General features: G+C 37.0%; 1 protein-coding gene across 5 annotated transcripts in view; it reads right to left on the minus strand.

The window, feature by feature from the left end:
• Nucleotides 1–902: 902 nt before the first annotated feature.
• Nucleotides 903–11,339, minus strand: part of LOC135216046 (long-chain-fatty-acid--CoA ligase ACSBG2-like) — a 22,765-nt gene continuing 12,328 nt past the window's right edge. For all 5 annotated transcript variants that reach the window (XM_064251012.1, XM_064251014.1, XM_064251013.1 and 2 more), the window contains 9 exons: nucleotides 10,996–11,149; nucleotides 10,250–10,488; nucleotides 9,372–9,529; nucleotides 8,564–8,670; nucleotides 6,802–6,950; nucleotides 6,146–6,274; nucleotides 4,285–4,481; nucleotides 2,194–2,391; nucleotides 903–1,668 (listed from right to left, as the gene is read on the minus strand). In XM_064251012.1, coding sequence (XP_064107082.1) covers nucleotides 1,470–1,668; nucleotides 2,194–2,391; nucleotides 4,285–4,481; nucleotides 6,146–6,274; nucleotides 6,802–6,950; nucleotides 8,564–8,670; nucleotides 9,372–9,529; nucleotides 10,250–10,488; nucleotides 10,996–11,149 — 1,530 coding nt within the window. In that variant the 3' untranslated portion in view covers nucleotides 903–1,469. The remainder of the gene's footprint in view (nucleotides 1,669–2,193; nucleotides 2,392–4,284; nucleotides 4,482–6,145; nucleotides 6,275–6,801; nucleotides 6,951–8,563; nucleotides 8,671–9,371; nucleotides 9,530–10,249; nucleotides 10,489–10,995; nucleotides 11,150–11,339) is intronic.

The following is an 11,339-nucleotide window of genomic DNA, read 5'->3' on the forward strand; positions in this document are numbered from 1 at the left end:
CTCACTGAATATTGGTGCTGTTTGATTCGTTGTGAACGTGATTTTCCAGTTTGTCTGTAATATATTTTATCACACATTTTACAAGGAATTTCATATATGCAGCCAGGAACATCTTTAGGAGAATGTTTTATTACTAAACTCTTAACATTTGACATTACTGAAAACAATGTTTATGTTGAAAAGCTTTAAAATTCTAGGAATTGCTAAAAACCTTTCATCATACGGCAATTTGAGAATGTTATGTTTACTAAATTCAAGTTTTCCATTAGTTAAATAAAATGTTTTTCTAGTTCTTTTCCATGCTACATCTACAAAAGTCCTTGTGCATTTAAGTTTCAAGGCAATATTATGAATAGTTTTAATCTCAACGTCAATAAACTGTGGACAAACTGAAAAATCACTTTCACAACGAATCAAACAGTACCAGTATTTAGTGAGAGATTTAGATCATCCTATTAACTGGAGTCAGGCACAAGACTTTAAGGCAGGTACTTTTACCAGGGCCTTCAAAAAGTATTTGTAAATGGAGCACTGACCTTTCTTTTTTTGCTTGCTAGCTTTGAATGATTTTCGTAGCTGTCCATATGTCCCTTTGTAGTATATATATTGTGAGGGAAGATTTCATATAAAACACACACACACACACACCACACACACACACACACACACACACACATATATATATATATATATATATATATATATATATATATAATATATACATATATATATAATTATATATATATATATATATATAATATATATATATATATATATATATATATGTATATATTTCGGTGTAATGGAAAAATATTGTACGTGGAAGTGAATTGAGGGTCCGAGTTACCTAAGGGCTAAATATACACCACTTTTGAAAAGTTTGTGATGAAATGAGAATCAACTGGAAATGCTAAATATTTATATTTTATTAAGCACATATTTAGGAACACAGTCTGTATGAAAAGAAAATTTAAATTTCAAAGCTACCGAAGCAAATTCAATGTCAGTTTTAAATAAGATTTGAAATACCTATATAATTGCAGGTGTTCCAGTAGAGGTAAATATTCACTAGATTACTACCTGCAGTAGTCATTTTTGCAAGGTTCTCTATGGCGAAATGTCTAAACAAAAATATCCTATAATATAACATAAAGCCCAATAAATGTTTCTCAAATATAATTACCAAAACAGTTTCAGCACTATGATGGAAAATATACAAGCAAAATATTTTAACAATATTACATTGAACATATAGCTCATCTTTTGTAAGTAACTGCGCAGCCGCAGATATGAGTCGTGAAAACAAGACGCAATTGAAATATTCATTACAGTTGTGTGGTATTTGCGCGCAATGAGGACCATTAGAAAAAACGACCAAAAAACAAAAATCTAAGGAAATAAGGCAGTGGGATTCTCATTAGTAAACATATATACGTTTCAAGAACAGCTGAAATATAACCACTGTAATTTCAAAGTTTGCTTGTTACTTTAACCGGATTAGGAGTGTTATACATCTCGTCGATAACATCTTTATATTTTTCCACAACGTTGGACCTCACCAGTTTAAGGGTGCTGGTCAGTTCGCCCCCTTGAGCGGAAAAGTCAGCAGGTAAGACAGTCCAGCGCCGGATCCTCTGAGCGTTGGATATGGCGTGCACTTCGTTGTACCTGTGGTATTTGCGGAATGAGAATCTTAAATTTCATAACGATCATTGAAATAAATTTATTAAAATCCACAGGAAAAAAAGACTGTCTGGTCTGATCTATTCCTGCCCAAGGTTTTGTTGATAAGGACTCATAATACCCAGAACATAATTCACTTCGAGAAATTAAAATTTTGGAAGACTCAAGATGAAGTCTGAGGTTCCTAAAAAGTCGCCATAAACATCTTGAATTCGCTTTCCACATCTGAGTAGAGTGTCTACGTTACTCACTGATATAAAGTATGTAGATAGATAAGCAGATTGTGACGTTTAGATTACTGTGGCATTGAAAGAACGAGTTGTTGAATAATCTAGATCCAGACGTTTACAAGAAAATGTCGTACATGAACTTCTTTCATTGTTACTCTACATAGGTTTGCATTATTTATGACTTAACTCTACACATTCCTAGTCTGTATTTTACTGTCCCAGATCTAACAGGTAACAAGTGGATTACTATCTTCTGACTGGAAATGAAACTATACTTTACCTGTCAATGCCCCGTTGTATTGCAGAAGCGAGAGGTCCACCTGGATTGGCCTTTATCTCTGCCATGGCCTCCGTCACCGTCTGCGCCTGAGATCCTATTTCCCTCAGAAGGAACTGGCAGCCATCCGTTAGCTTTTGGAGAGGTTCTCCCGTGTCCGGATTCATTTCAGCACTCAAGGTAAGCAGTATGGTCAGATAACTGGAAAATGAAAGGGGTATTAACTGGACCTGAGGTGACATTCTGGAATGTTGTGGTACTCAGTTCTCGCTTGAGTTAGCTCACAATTTCGTGCCGGACTTGAATCGACTCTTCATTCATTTTTAAAAAATTTGTTTTATTAGGAAAGCGGGACATTTCTGAGTTTGTTCGTTGACGGGTAAATTTATACAGTTATAGTGAATGTAACTCTCTCTCTCTTCTCTCTCTCTCGCTCTCTCTCATCTCTCATCCCTCGTCTCTCTCATCTCTCTCTCTCTAATACTATAATATATATATATATATATATATATATATATATATATATACCTATATATACATGTATATATATATATATATATATATATATATATATATATATATATATAGATATATATATATATATATATAGATATATCCATATCATATATATATATATATATATATATATATATATATATATATCATATATATATATATATATATATATATATATATATATATATACACAGTGGAGTCCAAGTATTCACGTTTTCATCATTCGCAGACTCACATATCAGCGGATTTCTCTATGCTCTATATCTACCCATTATTCTTGAGATATTCTAGTATTTGTTGAATTTTTCTTTAAGAAATATCCACAAATTCCTGTCTTTTTATAGTTTCATCATACAATGCACTTTTTGTTGTGAAAACATTTAAAGAAACCAGGTATAAATATTTTTAGTGGGCTTTTTTTGAGTTTTAACTAACGAAATGGGCAAATTTAACCGTTTTCATAAGTGTTTCAACTATTCACAGATTCCAGCTATTCGTGGGGATCTGGTACTTCCCTCATTATTACAGGGAAACACTGTATATTTAAATATATATATAAAATATATATATATATAAAAATATATATATATATATATATATATATATATATATATACATATATATATATTTACATATATCGTTAACTAGGCCATAAACAGTATTGTATTCCATTACTTCGTTAGGTAATATTATCATTGCTAAGACTGAATAATAACAAAAAAGTAAAATATGCCTTGAAGTTTCTTCGGAGCAATCAAGTTTTCTGTACAGCGTGTAATCAAGTCCGCCGAAAATAGATCTTTCTTTTGGTGGTCTCGGTTTGATGCCTTAACCAAGGCCCGGTGGTGGCCTGTCTCATATCGTTGCCCAACGCATGGTTATCACTAACTCTAACCTTAAATAAAATATAAATTACAGAGGCTAGAGGGCTGCAATTCCGTATGCTCAATGACTGGAGGGTGGACGGACAGACAAAGCCATATCAATAGTTTTACAGAAAAATAAAACAAAATATACAGGCAGAATAAATTCTCGGTTATGATCTTGCCTAGATTCAGGTGGAAAGGGTGAACATGAGCCCATTATGAAATGTATATATGTTAATTTCGATTGAATCTGAAACTGATAGGAAGTAATATAAGAATTCGGACTTATGAAGTCATTCAGAACAGAAGATAATGTTAGGAGAGGGTGGAAAACAAGATGGAAGAAGGAATAAATAAACTGAGGCACAGCAAAAGCAATGAAAGAGGCAGCAGGTAGAGGCCGATGGGACGCTGCAAAGATTCTGAAGCAGCACCGTGTGGCAAATCTGAAATTGATCCATATATCTAACAACTGTGATCTAACGTAGATAATACGATGACTTTTGTGCGGTAACATCAGAGTTGAAGCAGAAACACGGACAAGTTGATGGACTAACCTTCAGCTTTGGTAACATGTTATGGAAAGGATTTGTGACTTGGATGCACGTATATCGAAATTTCCTACTCCCACAGATTTCTAATATCCACCCTAAAAAGAATTCAAAAGAGCAAAGGAACAAGCTCAAAATTTAGGGAAAGTAAGATGACTCACTTTCTCTTATCTCCGACAACCATAGCGGAACTGAGGAATGGAACCTCTCTCTTGATGTGCTCCTCAATGAGCTTCGGCGGAATGTTTTCACCCCCCGCAGTGATGATGATTTCCTTGATGCGTCCTGTGATGTAGAAGAAGCCCTCTTCGTCCAGTCTCCCTAAATCACCGGTGTGGAGGCATCCGTCATCACCAATCTGCGATAAATACAAGAGTTGGACTGTCAGAAGGTGTAGTATACAATTGTGCAAAGGTAGTACTAGATGAGTGTTAATACTCATATTATCTCTGTGATTATCGTGACCTCGTTCTGATACTCTGGACGTGAGTTCGATTCACGGCCGGGCATCAAAATAGTCAAACCTCGGTTTTTGTACGATTCTCTTTTCATACATTTTGGCTTTCGTAGACTTTTTTTCTACGAAATTTTGTCTCAGTTATTGTACATTTCCTCGGTTTTCGTACACTTGGAGATGCTCCATCTGGGGTCCAGCGCATGACCGGGCCCCATATCGAGCACCAAAACAAAGCATCCCATCTTCGTTCATGACCCATTCTGCTTTTATGTTCGTTGTTTTTGTTAAGTCTTTCAGCAAGTATAAGCCTTACCTTCACAAGTATGGAATGAAATTAAAAGGAAAAAAGAAATAAATCTTTCAGAACAAAATAAACCTTTCAGATATTTATTCAAAAAATAAAAAATAAAGATCCCACCGGGAAAATGATTAACGGCTAGTCAGCAAGAGCTCACAAAAATACGTCTTCGTACTTTTCCTTTGAGTGCAACTGCTAAATAATCCATCATGAGGCCAAAGATAGTTCCAAGTGCTAGCCTTTCTGTGAGAAAGACGAGAAACACTAGAATTTAAGAAAGAACTCATAGCAAAGTGTTGGAGGAAGTTGTTTGCCGATCTCAGTGAGAAAATGCCTACAACAAGCGCTCCTGTTAGGAAAAACAGATACAGCAGAGGCTGGTTTGAAAAATTCAGAAAACGAATGGTTTTGCATAATCTGCCTTCTTCAGGGATTAAGGACATGTTTGCAAAGTGGAATGACGTAGTAAATTTTGTGGAGAATTATCATCCCAACAAAGTTGTAATCCGTGTCTCCAATATGTTTAATTACAATCCCATGTTTAACTTTAGGGCAAAATTTAAAGAAATGCCAGAAACAATGTGTCTGGAGAATTTTGTTGTGCAACAGAGATCCAGTAACTCTCATGCTGGTCCTAGAGCCAGTAAAAACCAAAGTGGGGAAGTTACCTCTGATAGTGCCAGTAAAAAATGAAGAAAAGTAACCCCAGATAGGTCCTTGATACCTGAAGTCCTTCTGGAGGGAGATTCCCCTTGTAAACAATGACCTCTCCGCCTCCCTCTCCCCTCCTCTCTGTCTTCCATGCTAACAAGTGATTTCCATAAAGATAAAGGTAAGAGTAATGTTAAATGTTCATTTATTAATTTCATTTGTCTTTATATTTATTTCTCATTTTTTTCTATATTAAAACTGTGTTTATTCCCAATAAAATGTATTTTTTGTTGATATGTTTTGGGGTGTCTGGAACGCGTTAATTGTATTTACATTATTCCTTATGAGAATTATTGTTACAGTTTTCGTACGTTTCGGATATCGTGTAGGGTTCTGGAACGGATTATGTACGAAAACCGAGGTTCCACCGTATCTACATTTCCTTCTTTCTCTGCACCTAGGCTAGCAGTGACTAGCATTTCCAAAGTGTGAAGAAATCGAGAAGTTAATTTGGCTTTTTGGCTACTAAGGTTACGCATATCTGGTAAAAAGTGACTAAGGAGATTCTAAATATATATTTTCCCAAATTCATAAAAACGAGTAGTGGATGACTTACAGCTTCGTTAGTTTTTTCTGGCATCCGTAAATAGCCCATGGAAATACATCGTCCTTTGTAAGTAATTTCACCTTCGCCAGGCTTAGCCAAAGGGTGGGGTTTCAACTCCATGGTTGCTTGTTTCATTGGCTGGAAGAAACATTACATTACATTACATCTCATTTCATATAGTAATTTCATTTCAGTTTTGTACCTCTATTGAATGAGACAGTGAATTAAAATAAATACATTTATTCCTTTATTTTCGTTTATGAGGCTAAATAGGAGTGGTGTGATGGGAAGAAATGCTAAAAATCATATTGCAATATTGTCAGTATCTAATGAGAGATTATTATCATTATCTTTATTAAGATGAACCTTATTCATAGGGAATAAGGCCACAGGGGTCAATGACTTGAAATTCAAGCTTCCAAAGAATGCGGTGTTCATTAAAAAGGAAATACAGAAGGTACTGTGAAATACAGAAAGACGAAATCACTTATTAAAATATGAAAAAATATAATTAAATTATTATAATACAAGGAGAATTGTATCAGGGTAGTAATCGTCACTTGAACTTCTGAAGTTACAATTTCACGAAAGAGAGAGAGAGAGAGAGAGAGAGAGAGAGAGAGAGAGAGAGAGAGAGAGAGAGAGAGAGAGTTAATATACATTACCCTTCCTATGCTCCCTAACTTGTATTGTCCTGGGGCGAGTTCATTCATACCTCCAACACTTAAACTTTCTGACGTGGAACACCCTTCACAGATGGGTATGCCAACACTCATGAAATAACTAAGTATGTCCTTGGCTATAGGAGCAGTTCCTGAAATTCAGACAGCTTCATTGTATGTATATCTTATTGGATTTACACTTCCAAGTTTGGACATCCTAAAAACCCTTTTTAAGGAGGCACCGAACTTGGCCAAGTTTCTGGATAAAAAAAGGTAAACAAACTGGTCAGACTACGACGACTATAGCAGTGCTCTTTCCTTTGCAAGTCAACTGATAGGATGCATTGAGAAGTTTCTCATATGTTATTATATTGTCACGATCTTCGCCATTTTCAAAGATGACGACAATACAATTTATATTAAAGCATTAATCTCGAGGAATTCGTTATTATTTAATTACATTGCCTCTGTTTCAGCTTAGGAATAGTATGATTAACTGAAATAGAGACACGCCTATTATAATCATTATTATTCATGGTTTGTAGCATGTACTAACTGCATTAACAGCATTCATCTAGAAAATGAGTTGTCTACTATTATTATAATGAATTTTTCAGAGGGGCAGATGCAAGGTGAAAGTCATCCAGTATTTATGACATCTCTGGCATTTTTCTGTGAGAAATATTGCCCAGAGTTTTCCTACATAATTACGAAAAGTACAACACAGAATACGGAAAACAGGTAATTAGTGTTGTGTCCTAACTCAGTATTACAAGATCCGAGCAAAGGTAGGGTTAAATAACTAACAAGTTGATCACATGTAAGTACAGCTTATAGATGGGAAATTGGTGAATTCTTGTCGGCCGTGCAACAGTGAACTCATGCAGATTGGCTAGGGGGTTACTTTGAGGATCTGTTTTTAATGGATGCAGTGGATAGCCTGGCTGACCGTCTCAGGGTTGGTGGGTATGTGGAGTAGCGGTGGGAAGGAGGAAATATACCCTGTGTAATACTGAGGTAGGGTTCGACTTTTAATATCTTTCAGCTACTCTCAATAATATCCATAAAAATAATAAGGTCTAGCCAGGCAAGGGTGGAGTTCTGTATACCTTCTTAGTTTCTTTGCATTGTATCTACTTGAATGTGGTACACATGGCAGGTATACCAATAAAATTGCTGGTTCGCCACTCAGGTCATAGTGCATGGGTGAGGCAGGGTTTTTCTTTATTAGGGTACTTTACCACTTCAAGTTCTTCAAATAAATCAAGAGATTAAGTCTGGTTGGCATTGGATTATGTGAAGTGTCTTGCTATGATATTGCAAATATCTATAACTGAAGTTGGCGCTGCAGAAAATCTAGATTAGGGATGGCTCGTCTCTGAAGGGGCCAGTGAAGTGCTCCACTATTAACCATTGGATTTAAATCCAAATGGGCATACCTCAAGCAACTGGATGCTATTTGGACATGAAACAGGAACTGCGTGTTTTGTATGTACGAGTTCTACTTTTTTGTTACCTTTGATGAAACCAAAGATAATTTTCTTATATATCGATCCATTGTTTAATTATAGCCGTACTAATTATCCTTCATTCATGTGGTTACGTTAAGAATGTCACAATTCCTTACTTATATTTCCCATAAGTATTCGGAGGTCACAAGTGGGGACTAACCGACGTAGATCGAGAAGGTCTTAACTCAGCAACAGTAGGCCTATCCACTTACTCTACCACACCGACTGTGAAAAATTCCCGTAGGAGAACATACCTGTTACAAAAGTTTCACACCGATTTAGACCTAGCGCGGCTTTGACTTTGTCTATGTACAATTTCTTGGCGGAGGCGTAGGCCATTCTCTCGCTTACAGACAGAGTTCTGCAACAAATAAAGGACGATAAACCGGGCAGTCGGTAATACGGTTGCTGCACTTTGTTTAAAACAGGTAATCGAGAAGAAAATTCGAAATGACTAGTTTAGGTTAAGAAAGATGGGGATAATCTGTCAATACAAGTAATTATAACTTTTCTTTGTCTATTTTTACGAGATTTCAATTTTTGCACATGGAAACAATTTGATTAAACGCTGGCATCACCGTGAGGAAGAGACAAGGAACTGCAGTTGTGATAGAAGAGAGAGAGATAGAGAGAGAGAGAGAGAGAGAATCTTTGCAAATAGACCTAACTTTAGAAGAGCACATCTTATGACTTTGGGTCCACCCCGGGCAAGTACTTTTGGTAAAGTAATGAATACTACCGTCTGCTTTCTCTCTATCTCTGTCGCTACCTATTCTCTAGTACAGTAAAGTAACATTGAGCAAGAGTGCCTGCAAACTCTCATGATGGAGTTATACTGTTGGTAAGACACCACCACCTAGTAATTAATTCTCTCATGTCTAGGATGCTCTAGGTTTGAACCTATCAACCACCTCTCCCCTTCCAGCATTCCCTCAGCCTTTATACTCTTCTTGATTAGCCGTCTATCTTTTAGACTTCCCATTTAAAAACAAATGTTTTGGGTCAGTCAAGTTAAGCTATTTTACAGCGATGATAATTTGCATAATTCAAGAACATACAAACCTCCCTGACAGAAGAGCTGTGTAGTAGTTAAGACCCTGAGACTTTGCCCAGTTGGCCACAGACCTCTTGGCGATTCCTTCATTAGCTTCAATGTCCTGCAACTTTTCATACATTTTTTCCCATATTCTTGGTACTCCCAAGAATAGCGTTGGCTGCACCTGTTGGAAAAATTGACAACAATGTAAGTAGCTGCAAATCAGCTGGTAATCTATTCCTGCAGTTCAGAAGAAAGTTATCTCTTTTGTGTTTTGAAGTCTACAAAGGATCTTTCACCACTAATATCCTTTTAAAGGCCCGTCCACACGGCTGAGCTTTGCTCGACGAACTTTGTTCGATGTGACGTCAGAGGCAGAGAAACTGCGGTAAAGTTCTGACTTTTCTCGCTGTTTCTCTGCTTCTGACGTCACATCGGACAAAGTTCGTCGACCAAAGCTCGACCGTGTGGACGGGGCCTAAGTATCAGTCTTTATAATTTACTTTGCATTTTATTTACTACGCAAGTCTTACCCCCTTGCTATCCAGTCTGTGTCACCTAGGGATTAACTCTATTACCATGACACAATGGATTTGAATCTGATTCAGAGATTCTGTTAACTTATGTTTTGAAGTCTACAGAGGATCTTTCACCATTAATGTTAAACCTCACTTAATATCTTCTCTCGATTATCTTGGGACGCTACAATTACCCACATTCATTGAAGGATATATCCCAAATCGAGTCTCGGCTTCAGTGAGAAGCGGAAAATGAAATCTAGGGTACTTTGGAAATCAGGGGACTGAGGACTGGAGGATTAGGTCAATGAATCTGAAGGTTTACTATAGCAATGAAATCTAAATAATCTCATTCTTATCCCAGAACCAAAAGAGACAAAAATTACCTCCACAAGAGTTTTTCCCAACGATCCTTTCAGTGCATCAGGCTGAGCAAAGTAAACTGTTGCAGCACAGTAAACACTCAAATACAAATCCAGTAGCAGACCAGCACTATGGCTCAGTGGAAGGTAAGAGACAATGACTCTCGTAGTCAATTTTTGCGTGAGCAAAAGGTGAAATTCCTTTACAGTCCAAGTTAAGTTGTCCTGAGAACACATGACACCTTTCGGAGGCCCAGTCGTACCTGTGAGAAATCATGTCATCTATAGTAGATTGACATCAACCGTGCATTTGATGTCTAGGCCAGTCCTTTACGACGCTCCTGATTGGCTGTTGATAAGCCAATCACAGGGCTGGAAACTCTCAGTCACTCTCGAGAGTTCATATGGGTAGGATCTATGCTTCATCTCTCCTGAGGGATACGGCTTTTAACAGTATCCCTCAGGAGAGGTAGAACATACATCCTGCCTATGTGAACTCTCTCGAGACTGAGTTTCCAGCCCTGTAAGTGGCTTATCAACAGCCAACACGGGGCGTCGTAAGGGACTGGCCTAGACATCAAATGCACGGCTGATGTGACTCTACTGTAGTACTATGTCAAACTACGAGCTTACAACCGATGACAGTGGTGTCGTTTGACACAATGTTTAAAAGACCAGTGCACAATGCTTGATATATTCGAGATCCAATAAACTTATTTTGAGTGTAGAAATGATAAATAAATCACAGAGAAGTCTGTGTTGTAGCAAACCTGAAGTGTAAATCAAAGTGCAGCATTGGTTGATAGCTTGCAAAGACAGACGTTCTTCAAGAGCGTTGTCTTTCTCTGCTAGACCGATTGCAATTAACTCTGCCCACGACAGCACTCCTGGTGCACCAGGAACTCCAGACCACTGCACGATAGCCTTAAAGAGCATAAACCTCGTTTAGTTAATAGGATTAAGATTAGACGACCAAAATATTACATCCATGCAATCCCGATTTAAAAACGAACGTCTTTTATGTATAGCAGGAAAATCGATGGTGTTGCAATTTCTATACCTCAAAGAAACTTATAATGGTTATAAGACCAGTATGCCTATAAATTTAAGTCAT

The sequence above is a fragment of the Macrobrachium nipponense genome, chromosome 6 (genome assembly GCF_015104395.2).
Source record: "Macrobrachium nipponense isolate FS-2020 chromosome 6, ASM1510439v2, whole genome shotgun sequence".
Lineage (NCBI taxonomy): Eukaryota > Metazoa > Arthropoda > Malacostraca > Decapoda > Palaemonidae > Macrobrachium > Macrobrachium nipponense.